General features: G+C 40.6%; 1 protein-coding gene across 1 annotated transcript; it reads right to left on the bottom strand.

Annotated features, from left to right (window-relative positions):
* Positions 1-305: 305 nt before the first annotated feature.
* Positions 306-20,713, bottom strand: FBP2 (fructose-1,6-bisphosphatase 2). The gene is made up of 8 exons (XM_010015883.1): positions 20,668-20,713; positions 19,922-20,168; positions 17,056-17,218; positions 16,107-16,199; positions 9,714-9,854; positions 8,366-8,503; positions 2,857-2,976; positions 306-550 (listed from the first exon to the last, which is right to left on the bottom strand). The coding sequence occupies exons 2-8, from the start codon at positions 20,092-20,094 to the stop codon at positions 356-358; spliced, it is 1,023 nt and encodes a 340-aa protein (XP_010014185.1). The 5' UTR covers positions 20,095-20,168; positions 20,668-20,713; the 3' UTR covers positions 306-355.
* Positions 20,714-21,790: the final 1,077 nt, after the last annotated feature.

The raw sequence follows: 21,790 nt of genomic DNA, 5'->3' as shown, positions 1-21,790 counted from the left end.
ATCATGCCAACCATGTAGTTTCAGATGTAAAGCTTCAGATTGAATGGGGGTACTGGCACAATCCACTTCCTTTGTTAATACTATATAAAGTAAGTTGCTCCTGTTTAATAATCAGGCCTCTGTCTCTAAATTTGCACTGCATAAATCAAAGATAAAGGATTTTTCTTACATTTGTGTGCAAGAAAAAATGAAATTTTTGTTATTCCCATCAGCCATTTTCACTATTTTTCTTGTTCTCATAAAGTGGGATTTTCACTCGGAGATGAGTGCTACTTGCTAGAATCCACCATCTTGAAAGGTATGGCTTCTCCTGTAGACTGAAGATGGATGAGCAAGATCTGATGCCAAGAAGCCTTTAGCTGCTCTTCTGGTGCTTCCGTACACAAGCAAGGTATTCTTGCACATCATCTGGAGAACCAAGGATGAGAGGGACTCTCTGGTGAAGACTCTCAGGTTTCACATCCAACACCGCCTCAGTCCCTGTAGTCGCCATCCCGCCTGCCTGCTCAATGATGAAGGCCATAGGGTTGCACTCGTAGAGAAGTCGGAGCTAGAAAGAAAGAGGGAACACATGATTGCCTTTGGGAGAAATCACATGAAAGAACCCTACCAAGTCAGTCTCTCCTTCTTCCCTTTCCTTCTCTCACCTCCCTTAACACCTTCTGTTTTGAGGAACAGTGTACTGACCCTGCGTCCAAGCATCACCACCATTGTTTCCAAGCTGATGTACTGATGTGCAGCACCAGCGAAGCTGTATTTTGTCAAAAATGTCAAAAGAAGCTGTCAGACCACAGACATCAGCAAAAGAGTTCAGCCAGCTGAGTCAACAGTACCGGGAAACCAAAGTCCAAATCTCTTCTCATGTGGAGGCTTTATACATTACCTCAAAGCTTGGGGTAATCAGATTTTGTCTGGTCAGGATATTTTGGAGTTTGAAACTTGATGCTCCTGGTTTCAAATTTCAGGATTTCATTGCCACTCTTCAGATATGTGAATAGATATTAGTGGCCTGAACTCATCCAGACAGCAACTCTGTTTTCAGAAGTAACTGCAGTAATTAGTTAAAGCAGATTTTCCATTTTGGTATGAAGATACTTTCGGTTTGGACCCTGATATCTGTTCACATCTTTAAAGAAGTTATCTCTGGAGTTTCTGTGTGGAATGCAAACTTACTTGAAACATATGCCAAAAGTTTCTATGTTTAAAAGGACATGGATGGTAGCTGGTTATTTTTTAATGTTTAGTTCTAAACTTAGGTTTAGTTGAATCTCTGATGGTCTATGAAGTGCTCATGTGAGACAATATTAGTACATATCATTTTTAAAGGGCTTTTCATATGTGCAAAAGAGAATATTTTCTGGGGAAAAGAAATCATGGCAGAATGCAACTGTATATAGAGACAAAGAAATGGGTTGGAGACAGGACATTACTAGCCATCATTTCTTTATCACACTGTTTGTAATGAAACCATGTGTCAGAAACTTAAATAACACATATTACCTTCATTCTTATCTTTAAAGCCCACTAAAGTGCTACTTCTGGTACAAGGTCTCCACCTGACAAGCAACATAGGACCTACAGCCTCCATTGTTCTCAGTGCATAGCCAAATTTTGCAAGATCATGAGCCAGAATACAGCAGTGGAAGCATATGTTGAGTTTCTTATTGGTTATCCTGTGACTATGTGGCTTAAATAAAGCAGTTTTCCTGCAAATAATAGTTCAATCGCGCTTAGGGGTCTTCAGAAGGGCTCTGTCTTCAGATTGGTTTAACATTTTTCACCTAATAGATAACTATAAGCCTTAAATTCATATTAAAAAAGAAAGATTAATATATCTAACTTGAAAAGAAGACCTATTTATTGGCTGATAAATCCAGCACTAGTTATTGAGCATTTTTTTTTTTCACTCTTTTTGTAACCTAATGAAGGAGTTCTCTATGCTAGAGCCTACATACATGTCATTTATGTTTGCTGTGACATTTGGTTCCTCTCAGCTCTCTAAGCGCACACACTGACTTTCAGGAGGTAGCTGCCACAGAGGCATGATCTCTCCTTCAAGAAGAGGTTTATGTGGAAAATACTGTCTTCACCTACCCTCTGAGAAGGAAAGGAGAAAACTTTTATTTGTAATGGTAGTACAGTTTTGCTTCTTTCATTTTCTCTCCTATGGCAGTGCAAACTAGATCAAACAGTCAATGCAGGCTAACTCATGCAGAAATCTTGATTTTTATAAAACTATGTAAGTACTTTGTACATTTGTTCCTTTGTCCTGTTCCTCATGTTTTCTCTACAATAAAGGTTTAACACAGATTTCAAAACAAGAAGTTTAATTGGAAGAGGCCCGTCAGCAAATCCAATTTTCTCACAGACAGCAAATGCCTTTTTTGTCTCTTGCTCAGATACACAACCAGATCCACACTGTTTAATGGCTTGAGGGTTGTTTTCTGTTTTTATTTTAGTTGGTTTTGGTTGGTTGGGGTCTTGTTTGTTTGTTCTCCTCCTCCTCTTCCCCCCTCAGCTACGCCAACTGTCATAGGTATCTCAACAGGTTTCTATGGTACTGAAATATTTCACTTCATAAAGATGAATAAAGCCCTTGGTTGCCATGAAGATTATTTGAGTAGTGTGCAATATAAAAGCACATGGGAAGATATCTGGCCTAAATTGGGAATTGCCTAAATAGGCAATTGTTTAAATTTCTTGCCTGAATTCCTTTGCTGACCATCATATAAATTAATAATTTTCTCCAGGGGATGGAAAATTATTATCTGTCTATAAACTGTTCTTTTACTTCTCTAGGAAAAACAGAGGTATTAGGTTGACTAAGCTCACCAGAGAATAAGTCAAACAACTTACCTTTCCATTAGGACTCTTCTGATTAGCAGGATACATGAAGATACCACCATACATCAATGTACGATGAACATCAGCTACCATGGAGCCCACATACCTGGCACCATATGGTGAACTGCCATCCTGAAAAATGTAGAGTAAAGCATTAAATCTACCAGGTTAGACAGCTAGTAGCACAGAAAAATGTAATTTTGTTACGAAACAGGAATCAAATCTGCTTACACCTGTGGCTGCTTATAAACACTATAAATGCGTAAACCAGCCTGAAGCTTAGCCTTTTGTAGGATTGTCTATGGAGTTCTAAATAAACACTTTAAAGAGCTCATTCACAGCATAGAAAACAAGCTGCTTGTAATTTGAGTGCACAACGTGTAATTTGGTATCAGTCCCCAGCCTGTGAAAAAGCAAGGGCTGCAAACTCACTGCAAAGTGAGTAAAAACTTCCTCAGATTATCAGTACAAGGTATACATTTGTTTGCTGATCCTTCACTGGTTCCTAACCCAGAGCATGAGGAGGGATGTCACTTTTCACAACAGATCTAGATGGTTCACAGTGGGCTTCTAGCCTGTTTGTCAGGTTGTGAAATTGGACATAGTGTTCATTCCGCAGTTTAGCTTGAAAGGAAGCAATTTATTTATGAATATGATTTTCCTTGCTCTCAGCTTAGATATTAATGTCATTGAAGGAGAGTTCATTTTAGTAAGAGCAAGCAGGGAAGTATTCGTATCAGTCTCAGGTTTATTGGTTATGAAAATGGTAAGGAAAGGTAGGAAATATAGAAGACAAACTAGGTATCTTGCACAAATAGCAGTTATATACACTAAATAAACTCCACCTGAGAAAAGCAACGCACCACCGTACTTTTATGATGAGGAGATACACAATACAAATGTAAACCGAAGGAGAGCTTTTTGAAAGCTACTATGCCAAGAAATCTGTTGGTCTTGCAGTAATATACTGAACTGAAGCGGAGGAGGAATTTGTGCCTCCTTAGAAAATTACTAGAGACTGGGACTTTGTGCACATTCAATACGTGCAATTGTGTATTGCAACGCTACAGGTTTGAAAAGACCTCTGAACATTTTTTCTGTCTGTATCAGTTGTCTAATAAGAGATCCTAGTGCTTTCTACAAAGTTCACCTTGTGTGTTCTAGATTAAGAGAAATACATAGAGAATGTGTTCAGCAGTGTTAGCTCAAAGACCTTCAGACACCACAAGTTAGTCACGCTTCCCAGCAAAATCTTGAGCTTAGCTGAAGGGAAAAAAAAAGAAAAAAGAAAATCCACAAGTGGGATTTAAAAACACAGAGAAAAACTTCATTCTGTTTTGAAATAACTTTTTCAAACTGTTCTCTGTAACTGTAAAGTTTTTTATGTTTACTCCCTTTTAAAATCAGAGGAGATTTTCATGGAAGTACAGAACATAATGCAACAGAACACTAGGAAGTTGAGTCCTAAGCCACTAAATATAAGACTTGGATATTTGATACAGCTGGTAGTAAAACTGGAACAGAGAACAGCTCCAGCCTAGGTAATAACCCTTGTTCAACCATACTTGTGCTATTTTCTGCGATTCTTTCTTCTTGCAGACATTAGAAAAACTATAAAAAATCAGAGGAAAACAGTGCAAGGACATGATAGGTAAGACAGAGCCTGAAGCTTCAATATTTAGTTTTGTTTAAACCTGGCAGTATTACTTCCAGGCACAACTGAACAATACTTTTAAGTATTTGATCCCTTATTTTTCACAGCTTACCCTCAAATAATTATATATTTAGACTTCAAATGATAGCTTCGCCATCTCAGAGCTGTTAGCACTTGTGACTTTGCAATTCTAAAAATCCGAAGTCAGAAAAAAAAAAAGCTTAAGAGGTATTTTAAGAGAGAACAAAGCAAGTTTTCAGTTTAGAAAAAGACAATATTCAGGGAAAGACGTGATTACAGTCTAAAATTACCTTTAAAAATACAATTGAAGGAAGAGCTCTCTTCCATGGTTTCAGAAGGCAATGAAGCAAGTCTTAAGAAAAGTTTGTTAAACATTAAGATAAGGAAGGCATAGCATATCAACCATAAGCAGGCCCTGAAACAGACTGCTAAGGACTGCTTCTATGACATTATCAAATAACAAGTCTACAACCCACATGTTTGAAATATACAGACAATGAGCTGCAGAGCTGAACCATCTAAGTACAGATCACCAGATACAGTTGGGATATGCTGGATTATCCTATTCACATGCAGGTCATTTCCACAATTTATGTGTACAGGGACAGTGTTAAGTGAAGATGATGAGATTACACTTAAAGTTTTGCTTGCTTCTTACCCTGATAGAAATTCGTATGCTAGAAACATAGAGCTGAATCTGTGCTGAGAAAAATACAAATGAGAAATTCCTCCACTCTGATACTGTTATCTCTTGAACTATGGACTGAAATAGCATTTTTGCTTCACTTAGAGTCCAGCTACCTGCATGGGAGGAATAAATAGTCCTTTTAGTTACTAGAAACGTTATTTCTTGTTCTCCAGTTTGGTCACTCACGCATTTTTCTTAGAGATGAGAAGTTTAATAGGCATTGCATGTGTGTCCAGCACATTTCCCAAGCCTTCTTCTCAACCCAAAAACCAGAGCATGAGCGATAGGGAGTTTCATACTGAGTTCTGAGTAATGTCAAGCTGTGTGTTTGCCCAGTAAGAACTTCGCACTGATTCAGTTGATGCTAATGAAAGAGTTGGAAAACCGTGATGTTCCCTTGGCCAGCACCCATGGTGTTCGAATAAACTTGCAATTGCTCTTAGTTTCACCCTTTCGGCTTCTTTTTTTTTTTTTTTTTTTTTGCTTAACCCAAAGGAACAAAAAATGGCTCATAACAGATAGGTCCTGTGATTTTTTTCCTTCACAATGTGATGGAAGTAACATTTCACTTCTTTATTCTACAGATATTCCAACAGCTATGTTCATCCACAGCAAAACAAGACCATGTTTTTTCTTGCATAACTGTGATGACTATGAGAGTGGGGAGAACAGACTACAGCAGCAACACCCTGCATCCCTTGCTCCACCTACAGATATGGTAACAAAAGCACAGAGTTTTTATTAGCTTTCTGTCATATCACTCAGGCATATCTTGGCTGGCTGGCAGAAGAAAGTTTCATGCTGAAATGTGCTGTTGCTAAGTTTTTGATGGCATTGCTAAGGCAAATCCTTAACTGTCTGATCTCGTATGCTGTGGTTAGATAGTAAGCCAAAGTATCTCCTCTCCACATAAACAGTTAATTTATAATATTTGGTTGCTACTGACAGTGATACAGAATACAGGACAACATCCTACTTTGCCTGTTTTATTTTTAACTTTTCCATTTTTTTTGGCAGCGTTAGTGTCGTCTGAACAGCATGTTCATCAAGAAACACAAGCAGGAGGAAATACAGGTAGGATCAAAGGAAAAAAGGTATAAGATAGTGACAAGTAGCTGAAATGAATGCTAGTCTCTTGGCTTCTAGTGGCCAGAAGGCCACAGGATCAGAGTGGTCTGCCTGAGTAAGAAGGGGTCCCCTATGCCCCACACCTCCTCAAGTCACAGGTGGGAGGTATCCAGGAGATACCCCCACTGCCCTTCTGCATGCTGAAGAGAGAAAGACGAAGAGACCACAGCTGTGCAATGCTCTTTCTGGGCGCTGCAGGGAAAGTAGAATCATCACCAGTGTAGCTGGTAAGAATTACAGGTGATGCAGAAAGCAGTTTTCATGCTATGGAAGTGTGGCAACACCTTCTCCCTCTTTTCCTTCCACAATGCAAACACAGTATTCTTTTTAAATCAAGGAACTGAGTTACGCTGTTTCCAAAACTCAGGTACTTAACAAGCTTTCAGACAGGCAGGACACTTTCTTGTGCTTTGTGGCCGTAACACTGGTGCTTTGGCCCTTCTTATGCAGACAGCCCTACATCTCAGAGTAGCAAAGTGATGTGCTTGCTCAGCACCCTTGAGGAGGCTTCCGCTGCCCCAAATAACCTATGTAGTAATGTGTTTCTTGCTTTAAAGTAACAAAACCACCTTCTGCATACTTCTATTGCATTAGTGCAACAACTCTTTCAAAAGATTTTCCTCAAATGAAGCACAGATTTGAGATAAAATAGTGTTTGTCAAAGGAGGTTTTTCCTGTGTGTCCTAACCTAAGGATTTAGTGAATCACATGATAAAGCTGTCCTCACTCAGCCTGCTAGTGAAATACCTCTGCCTGGTCATTCCACTGAGTTTGAAATCTCGTCAGTCTTTTTGAGGTTGCCCGGAGTTGACTGAGAAATTTACTTTAAGCAACACTTGGGTGGTTTGCAAAAAACACAGATTAGTAAATCCAGTGTCATAGCATTATAGTGAATACATAGCTCAGCATAACACGAGCAGAATGAGAAGCACAGATGTCCTCTTTCTCAGCTGGATTAGTTTTCAGGAAGTATGAAATTTGTGTTGTCGGCTTCTGCTTCTCTCACAGCTGGACTGAAAGTAGGCTTTGAAGTTTCAAAATGACCTCAAATATTAAAAATTAATGTGTTTAAAATGCTATGATGTGACACCCTTTGTAGCTATGATTTGATAATACAGAAAAGACATTTTGAAGAGAGGTCAGCCTTGCAATATGTAGTAATAATGCAGTAAATTCAGATTTTCAGCTCAGAAAGAGCTTCTCACAGGACTATGCTTTAAACTCTTACTTGTTAACTTTTCCATGTACAGCACCCTGAAGTTTTCCACTGGATACATCAGTTTTCACATAGCCACACTTTCTAGGGAGCTTCCAGCTTTCCACATTGAGAGCTTGTGTGGTATCCTGCTCTAATTGACTAGAGGCCATAGAGAGTTGTTAAGTCTCCACAAGAAAGTTCATCAGACATGGGATGTTCTCATCTTTATCCCTCTGAGGAATACAGTATAATCCTCTTAACAGAATATGGTGAAAGTATGTGTCACACCATTGGGTTTTTTTTCCCAACCTGTGTGTCCTATGTTCTTGCTCCATATAGTTCAAGTAGATAGTGCAAGAGTGATACTGCATATCTCAGATGAAAACATATACAGGGAGGATAAGGTGATGTTACCCAGATCCCTGCAAGCACCTTCTGAGCACTGTGTGGAATCTAGCCCCAAATGCCCAGCTGCACATGTGGCTGAGCTGCATATTCAGATAAGCTAGAAAAGGATACCACCACTTTTTGCTGGCACAGTTTCAGAGCTCTGTTGAAAAACCTGGTTCTTCATGTACAATACATTTTCCTCCACACAGTGAGGAACAAGCTATGAATTTACTTGCCAAAGTCTAAGTTATGAAAGATGTCAGGGCACCAGAGAAAAAAAACCACATTGGATACATACCCAAAATGGATCCAATAGCACAAAAGGATTACATGGGGCTGAACTCAGTGTGGCCTTCAAATCCTTTCCCATCATCCAGGACTTCGCGGAATGCAGTGCTTGCCAGCCCACAGTACATTGGGTACAGTGCTACTATTTTCTTACCTCAGGGAATTTCTTCTTTTGTAAATATTCTGTCATTGCAGGATCAAAATACTTTGCATAACCTTCATTCAGACTGTATACCTTCCCTTTCTTCTTGATTTTAACATCTTTGTCAACCAAAATAAATTCACCAAGACCCTACAGAAGGAAATGGTAGACCAGCTATTAGCAAGCAGCAGAAAATTTTGTTGGCTTTCTATAACAGTTGCCACACTAGTGATGGCAGAAACTCTAGTACAGCTTGGTCCTTTCAGCAACAGTCTGTGTATAAGCTGACAGTATTTTAAACAGAGCAGAAAGCACAGAATCTGTGTTAAGTTCATGAAAACTTTTCACAGTATTACTATAAATAAAAAGCAGTTCAACTCTGATAGTTAGCACATCAAAAGAACACCAGGCAGCCCTGAAAGCAGATGTATCATGAATCTCTGACCACAAATCCTAAAGTTACAAATTAAGAACCTTAACTTGTAATCAGAACCACTGCCTTCTGATTTTTGAACTTTTCTTGCCTGTCTTGTCTAAATATCTTAAAGTGAATGCTACCCCCAAGTGTTGCTGTCTGCAGTCTGAGTGCAACTTCTACCTTCTCTTCCTTTGTCTCTGACCAGAGCATCTCAGCTCTCAGTTCCTCCCACTTGGTATGTGCCTGTTTATAAGGTTAAAAGAAGTTTGATAATAATGCATTCTCTTATCAAAACCCCTCCTATGGTATTGCTTTCATCTAATGCTGTTTCTTTCAAATCAGTGGTCTCTTTTCTGCATTACAGAAACAGGTATCACTTTTTGGGCGCCAGGGCTGGGCACTGAGGGGTGGCATATGTCCGATCGTACAGGTATGGTTGTGCTTTTGCAAATTGTTGGGTATGCAGCTTAGAAGACTTAGCCATAAAACTAAATTGCACTCAGGAAATCAGACATCACTCTGCATGAACTGTATCAAAGAACGGTCCTTGCCTCCAGGCAAACACAGACCATGCTGAGGTTCTTCTACAGACAGAAAAAGAGAGAACAATCAAAAAACAGGAGTCCTTTAAGTGGAGGCAAAGATGCTGTTCAGAGTAAAATTTCTTAAATGTTTGTGTGAAACAGCAGTCTGTAATGCTTAAACAGCATTACTTAAACTCTCCTTCACTGAGTAGGAAAAACAAATAGAGGTCTTGCAACCAGCATATTAATGTATTATCAACTACTTGTAAGGTGGAGGTGGGATGGTCCAGGATGTGGGTGAAAACAAGAATCACATAGATTGCCTAGACTACAGAGACAAGGAGTAACAAAAATGAGCAAACGCAGGCATAAAAAGCTCTAAAAGGTTGTAGCAATGTGATTAACACCATGACTGTACCGGATCGAGCATGAAGCAGTCCACTCCTTGCCCTGTGGAGAGGGCAACCAGTGTAGCACTCCCGTACAAGGCATAGCCTGCAGCAACAATATTGCGTCCGGGCTGCAAAGCATCTTTTTCAGAGGGCTCTGCATCTGTTTCCTGAGGAAGAATTACCATTGGACTGAAGGTTAAATTCTTATGAGAAACGATAAAAACAACTTTTCAATAATGTAGGGCAGATTTCCTTTTTGTGTCTATGCAGGCTTTAGAAACAACCGAAGTAGAGATTGTTCCCACCACTTCAGGGCAAGTTTAGTACAAGTACATGTGCACGCTGGGACAGGACATTGAGAGTTTGTTATTTATTACATGTCATGCAATCAGTACAATACCTGCAACAAAGCTGATACCTTAGCTTTACAGTGCAGTCCATTAATTCCAGATCATCAGAAATCTGAGATATAACAGAGGTACTGTTTTTCTGGAAGTGTAAATGTAAGCTACCATTCTGATACCCCTCAGAGGGAATAACTGAGGTGAATGCAGTCATTAGTATTATAGACAAACTGCTTCAGTAATTCAGAATAAAAGCATAGATGGTGCAACATGATGGAACCAAGATTGTGCATTGGTCTCTGCTGGTGAAGAGATGGGTAACTGAAGTGGCAAAAATATTCAAATTATATATAAAATAACAAATGCATTTACACATGTAATGTGTGCAGGTGTGGATGTATAACTCTACATAGAACATTGACATGGGATTTTACTTCAGGCTTTTAATCAACTTCTGACACTCATATTTTGATTTGGCACTTTGGTTGTCACTTAACAACAATAGTCCAGGCAGACCTGGTGCAAATATTTCCAGCCAGCAATGTGGGTGTGCCTTAGCCATGGCTTACAAGAGATTGACTGGTGTGGCAAGAAAGGAGAACAGCCACGGATATCTGGGAAGGCTGACTCCAGCCTTCACCCCCTGGGACTACAAAATAGGTAGGGAATGCTTGATAGTAACGTTTCTTTCTAAAAGCTGGTCAGTTGTGATGGGTCTTCTGTGGGTATTTTGATGGTGGTTTGTGAGGAATTAAAAAGACATCCTTTCTTCAGGCCCTGGTTTAGCATTTTATTATTCCAAACTCAGACAGTTTCTCAGTGATTGCATGGGCTTAGCTAGATTAAGTAGTATTTCTAAATAGAAATAGCAGGTCTGCCCAAAATAGCTGGTTTTGTTGGTTAAAAGAAAAAAAATCAGTGACTATTTTGCATAGGAAATAAAATATTTGATGAATATTGAGTAAATTCTTTAAATAATCAAAAGTGCCTTCTGCAGATAATTTCCAAAGGAAAAAACCTCTCCTCCAAGGAGAGGATCACACCAGAGAGCAAGTAACTCTAAGGGTGCCCTTCAGGCTCCTAGCAAGGTGAAAGGCTAAGAGTAACCTTGGGATCCCGTTCATTATTGTATGCCAACATTTGGAGGAAAGCTGAAATCTGAGACACCAAAACCTTATCTTTCTTGGCATATGAAGACAAATTCCACATAAAAATATTTTCATTTTTAGCTAAAAGATTTTGTTACTTTTGTTACTGTGGCTGACAGGTTTTAGCTATATTTTGTTCAACATTTTTATTAGTATTATTTTGTCAAGATCTTCTGTGGAAAAAAATAAAACTCCAGTTGCCAACCAGTTTGTCATCGGAGCTGAAATACAGCATGTACAAATACATCTTGTACACAGTCTCTTGGAAGTGCTCTATGTCAAGCTGCTTATTCAGCAGTTACAATACATTTGATGAAGACTGGTTAAAACCCCTGTTTGTATATTCCAGAGCTTTGAATACTAACGACTAATGGCTAATCCTCTGCTAAACAATATTCTACAGAACCAATGATTAGACCCTACATAGTGTCTTCTTGTTCAAAAATATATCTCCATGGCACATCTCAACATCAAAAGCAATGGTTGTCTATAATGACTAATAGTTTGCAACCCTAGATGCAGAATTAAACATATATTTACAGAACTAATTGCAAATATATTATGATTCTTCTAGCTTTTTGTATGCTTTCATCATTGAACAAAAAAATAATTTTGTATAAACACAGTAACCAGGTTCGTTTTGTAGAACATGGTGTATATACAGTATGCGTAGCTGAGGGTTACATATGTTATTGATTTAAAATATATTGTGAGAAGAGCATTTCAGTCCTATTTCTTAAATGTATTTTCTATGTTTACATGGCTGAGAAACCACACATTTGCTGACTATTATGAAAAAACAGAGGAACTCTTCCATCAGGAGATGTACAGTTGGCAGAATTAACTTGTTTTTCCATCCTAATTCACAAACGTATTTCCAAGAGACAGTTTCCAAAAGGAAGGAAAAAAGCTCAGTCTCAAACAAACATTTTGCAGAGCTTGTCAGAATGCAAAAAAGCTAGAGATCAGCTGATATTTCACTGTTAGGACTGCAGGAGTCCTGCCAAGTACCATACACTGTGAAACAAACCACAGAACTAAGCTGGCCAGTAGACTCTGATAGCTGCTGAATATTTTTGATCCTTTCTAGTGCACAGATAGATTTCCTTTCCATTACATTTTGACTATGAAATGGCGGTAGTGAAATCTCTTCAGAGGTCTTTATGCAAAGCACTGAAGTAGGCAGAGGGACTGCAGAGGAGCTCTGACAAGCACTGACACAGTCACTTCATCTTGTTGGTGTGAAGCTGATGAAACAAGATCTGCAGACTCTTGCTATAGGAGTATCCTCAGGTGATATCTGAGTTTGAAAATATTTGCATCTATCGTTTGCCTAACATCACATAGAGGAGTTCTCATCAGCACTGGGTAGAACTCTGGAAAGACTTAGTTTCCAGGTCTCTATTTGTACCACGTATTTCATAGTATCCATTGCATTTGACTGAATTCTTACACCTTTCCCATGAGGAGTCACATGGAGGGGAGGATGTTGTCCTCATGACAATAGACACATCTGAGGTACCGTGCAAAGATACAAATTAAAACCAGAATGAAACAAAGCAGTGGAGTTTCATAGCATGTATATGCAGTATGAATTGGGAGTTGTTGATCCAGTTCAGTGCATGAAAAATTTGGAAGAATCCAAGCAAAATATACATATTGTCAACACCTTCTGCACTGCAGCAGTTGAGAGCCCCTTAGCGGCAGTGACTGTCAATGTCCTACCACTTGCTCTGGCTTCTTGCTGATTCCACGAGTCCTCCCTCAGCCCCACTTTTCTGATGTTTCTGGTCTTTTTATCGATACCACCTGTGCAGCAGAAAGTAAAAGCCAGGTGGAAAATTAAATAAACCTCAGATAGCCTTTATTTTTTGGTGATTTTCTCTAGGAAGCTGACACAGTGCTTTCTGGCAGGAGGCAATGGTACCTGCCACTATGGTGGTGGCTCTAGATTGGGAGCAGCCAGAGAAACATTTTCAGGTTTGAATGTATTGGCACTGAGTCTGACCTTTGTAGAAAAGTGCTGTTTATTTTTTTTTCTTTTTCCTAAAATGAGGTAAATATTTCAGTTCTGGAGGGTAGGCCTTTGGAAATGAAGTTGAAGTGCTGACATAGTGAGATAATCAGATGATAGTCTCAGAACTGGAAGGTAATAAACATCAGACAGGAGCTAAGAATCACCCTTTGGGATTACAATTCTCATAGCTTTTCCAAATGAACCTTGAATAGTCTGAAATTGTGTTTTCTTTCGTGATTCTCATCCATTAGGATAAACATCTCACTTTTATTCCTTTCATACTACTACTCTTCAGTGACAATCAACAAAGCACTTATTATGATTTCATTATTTCAAAGGTTTTGAGGTTAGTAGTATTTAAAGTTAGCAGTGTTGCTATGAAATTTTCTACTCTGAGAGGAGGGTGCATTAATTAATGTGTACTTTAGAATTAACATTTTAATGGAAAGAATTATGCAAGTGAAAAACTGTAAATTCAACATTGTTTTTACTTTCCGGGGAAAATTGGTAAGTTGTTTTTATAATTGACAAACCACACTTCATCCTAGCAGCAGGGTTTTCATTTGGATATAAAGCATTTGTACAAAGCAATGTATTTTTCTTTTTATGAGGCGCTGAAGGGTATCCACCCACATGAAAACCAAAACTTAGAAACAGTATTTGCAACAAATATGTTAATTAGAATCATAGAACAGTTTGGGTTGGAAGGAGAATTCCAAGGTCATCTAGTCCAATGCCCCTGCAATGAGCAGGGACATCTTCAACTAGATCAGGTTGCCCAGAACCACATCCAGCCTGGTCTTGAATGTCTCCAGGGATGGCACATCCACCACCTCTCTGGGCAGCCTGTGCCAGTGTTTTACCACCCTCATTGTAAAGAATGTTTTCTTCACACCCAGCCTGAATATCTCCTCTTTTAGTTTAAAACCATCACCCCTTGTCCTGTTGCAACAGGGCCTGCTAAAAAGTCTCTCCCCATCTTTCTTACAGGTTCCTCTTAGGAACTGAAAGTCCATAACAAGGTCCCCCTGAAGCATTCTCTTCCCCAGGCTCAACAAGCCGAACTGACTCATCTTTTCCTCATACGAGAGGTGCTCCATCCCTCTGATTATTTTTGCGTCCCTCCTCTGAACCCTCTCCAACAGGTCCATGTCCTTCCTGTGCTGAGGACTCCAGAGCTGGATGCAGTGCTGCAGGTGGGGTCTCACCAGAGCAGAGCAGAGGGTCAGAATCACCTCCCTCAACCTACTGGTCAAGCACTTTTGGGCAAGATTGGCCTTCTGGGCTGCAAGCACACATTGCCAGCTCATGTCCATTGTTATGTTAGAGCAACAACTGTGGAAGGATGAGAAAATCAATTGAAAACTTGAGCATTTGGGAACATGAGTTCTTTGGAGAATGTTTCTGTTCTGAAGCAGAATCCTTGGGAAGACTAGGCAGTCTGTAGTCTTCATACACATTATCAGGTGAGCTAAAGATGGTAGGGAAATCTAATCTGTATTTCCACCTGCTAAGCTATATTAATTACACTGAGCTCTTGCTTCTATAGTTACACAGAGTAACTTAACACAATAATTCTAAGGAGAAAGCTAATGTTTAGTATTTGTGTGATGCTGCTTACCACATTTAAGAACAGTGGATGACACAGCTATTGCCTACTGTAAATCTTAGGAGGTGCTGTAGTCTTTTAGGCTATCTTTTGAGAGGTCAGTGAAAAGGATGGGGGCCCCTTTGCTTAACTTAAGAACACATGGCATCGGCTGCATCTAAAGCTAAACCCTTTTCCCTGCAAAAATCAATATGGTAGAAAGTACTGGAGGTAGTCCTGGACTGCTCTGTCCACAAACCATACCCAGGCATCGTCTCGGTGTTGGCTGGCCTGGGCTGCATCTGTGATGGGGGTTTGCACTACCCATTAACAATGTGGACAGCCATTTGCCAGCACTTGGCTTGTGCCATGAGTCTGTAGAGATCGTGCCTTAACTATTTGGTTTGCTAGTAGACGCATACATATTATCAACAGCGGTGGTTAGCATATTACCTGCCAGAATGCCAAAAAGGAGGACTAGCCAGTTGAAAATCATGAGTTAAAAGATGAGACAGACTTTAAAAACATATTTTCATGTGTTTGAAGTGTAGCATCTGAATCTGTAAAGACTTCTTTGCAGTCACAAGTACTGTAAATGTTACTTCAGAATAGTAATGGCTGAGGGTCTCCCATAGTCACTTGACTGTGAGCTCAGGGTTTAGGAAAAACACCAGCTACAGAGAGATTAGAAATCAAATCACAAGACTTGGCATGACTCTAACTATTAACGTTCGTTAATTGGCTGCACAGTTGCTGTTCTGTGCAGCCCCATAGGAGCAAACACACTGGCAGGGCCCGGTGGCTGTAGGTGACTGCTTCCTTCAGCCTCAGGAGGCTTTCACTGTTAGCATGCTTATATACTCCCATCCGTAACAAGCATGCAACTCACAGTGGGAGGCCACCACATGGCTAGCCACAATACAGCCCAGGCAGTAACCATCAGCCCTCCCCGGTCAGTATCCAGGAAGACAAATACTGTGATTTGCAGGAACCGTGACTCCCCTCAGCTCTCCTGCAGCGAGTAAAGAATCACTGAAGAGCCAACCAGCTGCCTAATGATGAGAGGGTTTTGTTTAAGTGTCTGTATGTCTGGAGGAGGGAAGTGCTGCCACCCAGCAATTTCATGGGAATGAATGCCTCCTTCCTGGGAATTCAGGCAGCATTTTAGTGCATGTGAATCTCAAATGTCATGTCTTTTACTCTTTCTAGAGCTCTGTTGATCATTTAGAGGATATAGAAAGAAATGAAGCAAGTTGACATACCTAAGAAATTTTGCTTTCACCAAGTGAATCATGCCATGTGTGCTTCATTTGTTGTCTTACCTTCTTGTAGATAGCAAATATCGTTCCTATTGGTGCCAAGCAGTCTATATTGGATGAGCCATCAAGGGGGTCAAAGCACACCACATATTTACCCTAAAACAGAATTGCCAAGGGAAGCATTAAATGATACATAGTCTTGCACTGTTCTTTCCTCTTACTTGACAAACCCCATATTTTTATGACTGCGTTTAGTCCTCCAAGCACGCCTGACATGGCTTGCCAGAGAGAGCTGTGCTGTTGACCCAGCTGGCCCTGCATCACAACACCCACCCCCTGTGGGGCCTGACAGAGAACGAAGAGAGAGCACTCTTCTGCTCAAACAGCACTAAATCTGATGATAGAAAGGAGCAGTCCTCTGCTGACAAGTAATGCAAGAAATCACTTGAGAGCAAAAGGAGTGACTCATTCTGGAAGCAAGCATCTTCTTCAAGTAAATAAGGAGGGTTTTCTGCTACATTTCATTCCAAACTAAAGGACTTGCTTGTGGTGGGAGGTTTGAGAGTAAGAAGGCAGAAAGAAAACATCTTGAGGAAAGGCTAGGTTACATCAGCACGAGCAGTATCTCGCAGCAATAGGATCCCCTCCTGGGGGAAGCCTGGTGAAGCAATCAGGTGTTTCCTCTGAACACATAATGTAATCCCCAGTTCTGCCAGCCTCTCCTGTCGTTTTATGTTTCCACCGGCGCTCAGGGAGTGCACTAGTACACACACACCTGGGATCTGCGGTGTGTTAGCAAGCTCAAAAATAACTATTCTCCCCCCTTCACAGAAGTCCAATAATAATTTTACCCTGCACAGCTCATTTAGCTGTTGAAGCCGTGCCCTCCACCATGGTTAATAATCAAAACAATGCAGTAATAGCGCACACGCTCTGCATTCCCTCGGGAAGGGTTGGCTCCCACACGTGAAGCACCAGTGCCCCCTGCTGCTGCCCGAGCCGGTGTACAGACCTGCTTGTCCTTGGGGGTGACGATGGCCTCCTTGTTCTCCTCCGTGACCAGGACGCAGGTGCTGTAGGAGGACTGAAGCATATTAATCACCAGGGAGTTGGACAGTACGTCCAGCTTCTTCACTTCGTCCCCGGTCACGTTCACAGTGCCAGCTATACCAAACCTACAGAAAATGGAAAATATCAAGAAACCTGAGGGAGGCCAATGTTACGGGTTTTAGGGAGAAAAAAAAACAACCCAAGTCAGGATAGCTCCTTCCTGTCATCTTCCCACACCTCTAATCTTTGGATTAAACTACTAAGGTGAGTTAGGAGATGGTTGCTGCTGCTAAAAAATAAAAGCATGCATGAGAAAGGCATCATTCTGGGGCTTTATCTGGGTCCTTATGCTCCTGCTTGGATGTTCTCCAGGCCAGACTAGACCCCCAGCCAAACCAGTGGGTGCCAGGCTTCTCTAGAAGCCCCACAAGCAACTGGCAGCAGCTTTGAGAAGTGAGAAGAGGCAGTTAGCATCTGTATGATTTTCTGGCACTGGCTGCTCAGAGCTCTGTGATGGCCCTTTAACCCTCAACTACTCAGTCCCCAGCCACCCCAAAACCAGAAGCATTAAAGACACCTCCAGAAAATTCCTTATGCTGAGCTGTATCTCAGGATCAAGGTCTGGTTTATTCCATGATCCTTGGCTCGGTTAGGATGATGCTTCTGTTCCCTATTCTGATTTTAGCAATATACTAATGATGTAGTATATAGTAGTGTACATATTTCTGAGATTTCTAGTTAAGGAAGCACTGTTTAGACTTCATGTGCATGGTCTGGGCACCTTAGAAGTATAAAGAATCATGCAGGAAATAGGTACAACATTTTTCTTCATTATTGGAGAAAAAAAAAAGAAAAGAGAAAGGGACAACTAATTAGTCCCTAGGATGCTGGGCAGCAGCAGGCATTAGCTGGAGACAGGGTAAGTCTTTTATTTTACTCAAAGCTCAAAGCTGCCTGAGCTTTTCAGAAGTAGCAAGTGTTTGGGGCACTCTATTTTTGAGTGCCAAGTTTGAGATACTGGAAAGGACCATGATTTTCAGGGAGTGCCAAGCATCCATTCTTTAGTTAGTGTGTTTTCAGGCACATTCCCAGCTCAGGTCTATGTCTTGGAAAAAGTCTTCCTTTACTTTTGAATGGCAAATTTGCTAAAAAATCATGCTGGGCTTTTTAACACTGAAGAAGACACTTCACAGTGTCCTATTTGGAAGGACTAGAAAAACCAGAGCTCTCTAGCTTCACAAATGTAGATGGATTCAAGCCAGTGACTGTGGTTGAAAGTTTGCCATGAGAATTTTTGAATTTTCACGATTACTTGCTGTAATCTGTATGGTGCAAGTTACACATTTGTGTGTCTGGAAACTTTAGATGTTTCTGTTTCATTACCTGAAGCTTTTGTTTATTGAAAAGGACATTTGCTCTAACGTAATACATGTTTTGTTTCTGAGGGGAAGATTCATCTAGCACAGTAGCCATGTGCCCTGTAGACTAGGTGACTATTCTACCTCTAGTCTATCAAATAGAGGTTCTCTCCACTTACTAAACACTTCAGAGGCTGCATATTGAAGGATAAAAATGAGATAAAAGCAACTGTTGCTCTAAGTCAGAGAGGCAAAACAGCTCAGCTTCACATCATAAGTACAGAGACAAATCACAGTTTAACAGCTAAGGGCATAGGAGCCTGATGCTGCTGTTAAATTTGAGTATGTCTCATGTTCTTTCTACATATTATGTTCCATACCTCTAAAGTGAGGGTGATAGTACTGAGACACTGAATTCGTGATTTGCAAAGATCATTGAGGACTTTCACCAAATGGTAAGCAGAAGCACAAAACCCCCCAGAGTGCTATATATTTTTGAAAAAAACCAGACAAACCCACAACAAAAAATCCCAACAAATTACAAGTGTTGTGTTTCTTACACGAATATATTACCTGTCTTTTTTATGCATGTATGCATATGTACATACATATGCACAGGAATGTACAGAAACATGTATATCAATACATAACAAAACCTACATATTTTAAACACATAATTTTATTAGGATGTTCCAGCTCTCTAAATTGCTTCAGGTAGATCACCATTAAAACGATGACACTGATGTCTATTTCATCTGGCTGTGCGAGGAACAGCTTGGTTCATTCCAGGTTTTACTAAGGCAATTCTTTATTCTTTCTTTATTTGCTAAACCACTACGTGCCAAATTGTTATGTTTGTTTTCAATACAGGACCTTTTAAGACTCCCTGCTTGTAACCCTGATACTGCTTGAAGAAGAAAGGGGAAATGCACTCATGCATGGCAGCGTATGGCATTTCTTGCAGGTCTGTCGCTTTAGAGCATTACTAGTACTGCAGTGAGGCAGAACATCAGCTTTCCAAGATAAGCCAAGCCCTGATTTGCATAGCTCAGCACCAGGTTTGGATGTTAGCAGAAAATATCATGGTGTGATATTCTGCATTGAAAATATCATAGTGTGATATTCTGCAAATTCACAGTAGATTTAAAAATAGGTCAATATCAACATTTACAAGGGATAATGAGGTGAGCAATGCATTGACGTTCTGGCTTACATTTTTAGAGTAAAATATTAGAGAACAGCAGTTAGTTTAAACGTCTACCTTTCTCCTGATATTAAAATGATCCAGAAAAGGAGTTTTCTCGCTTCCCACTCCTGATAATCCAGGCTCTGACCTCATATATACAGTCACTCAGCTTAAAAAAGACACTTCCAATGTATTTATGAATCCCTGCCCACTCCCCAGCCTTCCTGTGCAAGCAGCTGTCTCTCTACCTCCTCTTCCTCCCCTTATCGCTAGGTAGGACTCACATGTGGGCAAGGCCTGCCTTTCTGACTGCAGAGGAAATGGCCTTTATGGCAGTCAGCATGGAGTTGAGCAGCTGTGTCAGCTCCCCCGTTGCTCCTTTAACACGGCGTCCCTTCTCCATAACGAATCTCGTGAGCGTTAGCATATCTGTTTCGAAGGGGGTTTTGTCGGACATTTTTGCTGAGTGCCAGAGTTCCTCGCTTCTAGGCTGGACAGGACGCTTTCTTGCCGCGCTCAGATCCCGGGTAGCTGTTTTATTTTGAGGCAAAGCGGTTGTCTGCGTTGCTGGTCAGATTTTATTGAGATGTTTCTGAGACCATGTGATTGAGTGCTCGGAATAATTGCACCCCAGGCTGGCCCCACAGCTCCTCTGTATGCAGAAAAGGAGCCTGAGACAGGACTACAGCTGAGCAACCGCTGCTCAGCTGCTCTTACCAAACACTGAAATTCGTGGCATGCAGATCTAGTAACGTGCTCAAGCTGTGCGTTAGACTGGTTATAAAGCAGGACTCCCATTGGCCACTTCCTTAGCTGGGAACTGCTTTCCTTTATGGGCCACTCAGGAGTGAGCTCAGCACGGCCAAGGCAAAGCGCACAACTCGCAAGGCACAAGAAGTGAAGGCGGAGGGTGTCGGTAACCACATGTGCCATAGTGCCCTCAGCAGAGCACCCACCATGCTGTGACTCTGGCTGATGAAGTTCCCTTCCCCATATTGCCCTAATCCCTGTTAGCTCACTCTCTTTTAACCTCTCCATACAGGCGAGTTTTGAAGGTATATGGCACAACCCTTGGGAATCAAGAGGAAGCGCAGGATGCATCTAGGCATGCATTTATTAAAGATGGTTTATGACACTAGTTGGTCTGCTGCAATCTCCTTTTAATGACTTTATTCCCAGTCTGTACTACTTGTAATATTATAGGGCTTGCATGAATGAGAGGTACTGGTGAGGTGTGGCTTTATAGGTTACAAAATAATTACATCTTCAATAATTTACAAATTAAGCTTATCTGATTTAAGCATGTCCATGTCACAATTCAGAAAACGAAATTTTATGTCAGCTTTGGTATTGTAGTATACTGTGTAAATACAGGTATGTCCAAATTTCCAATTGTACTGCCCGTAACTCCTTACAAGCAGTATACCTGTATCACGTGGTGCTAATGTGAAGGTAGACAGAAATGTCAATGAACTAGCTACTTGCCATCTGGAACAATGGAATTGTGGATTTTAATTGCAGCACTGTCTTCCCACTCAGATAAGGAAGTAAGAACAATTATGTGTTATAGCCTTCATTTCACTTATTAGCAGCACTCTCTTGTTTTTAAGCAGAAGATCTGGAAAGCCCACAAGCAAAGTAAGAAAATCCAGAGTTACATAAGGCAAGTTTTATTGAGTTTCATTGTTATCATTCATTTAACCTAAATTACTGAATTAAAATCGCGACAGGAAGAATGAAACAAAGTTCAGTGACAAAACATACCTAGCTTTTGTTTTGCTAATAGGAACTGCAGCTGTAGGCACAGAGTTTTGATTTCCCTTTGCATTCCTCTTTTAATCTTTAGCATTTCTTTGGATTTTCCTAAAAGCGTCTTCTCACCTATGAACAATACTTTATGTGGAGAGTTTTAGAGGGATTTGATTGCTAAGGTTTTCTGCTTTGAACTAGCCTCAAGCAAAGGTCATGCTTGAGACTGACAGTAAGGGGCAGAAAAACATTAACTGAGTATCTTCAAAGTCCTTTAAAAGTACTTTAGCGTGGTTTAGTCTTCCCTCACAGGGTTCATATTTTACCACCTCTTGCTTTTTGACAGCATGTTTCCTAAGGTGCAGTGCAGCTCAGAGGGAAAGTCAGGAGGTGACAGTTTACAA

The sequence above is a fragment of the Nestor notabilis genome, unplaced genomic scaffold, assembly GCF_000696875.1.
Source record: "Nestor notabilis isolate BGI_N333 unplaced genomic scaffold, ASM69687v1 scaffold8536, whole genome shotgun sequence".
In the NCBI taxonomy this organism is placed as follows: domain Eukaryota; kingdom Metazoa; phylum Chordata; class Aves; order Psittaciformes; family Psittacidae; genus Nestor; species Nestor notabilis.
Note: the sequence above shows the minus strand (reverse complement) of the source record. Positions and strands in the feature narration are given on the sequence as shown.

Bases quoted from the DNA above. Each gene is read 5' to 3' on its own strand.
- FBP2 (XM_010015883.1), bottom strand. From the start codon at position 20,094: ATGTCCGACAAAACCCCCTTCGAAACAGATATGCTAACGCTCACGAGA. The intron at 16,200-17,055 runs GTCTGTACACCG...ATTCTGTTTTAG, and splicing joins TCACCCCCAAGGACAAGCAG to GGTAAATATGTGGTGTGCTT. The intron at 2,977-8,365 runs GTAAGAAAATAG...TACATTTTTCAG, and splicing joins AAAAGAAGAAATTCCCTGAG to GATGGCAGTTCACCATATGG.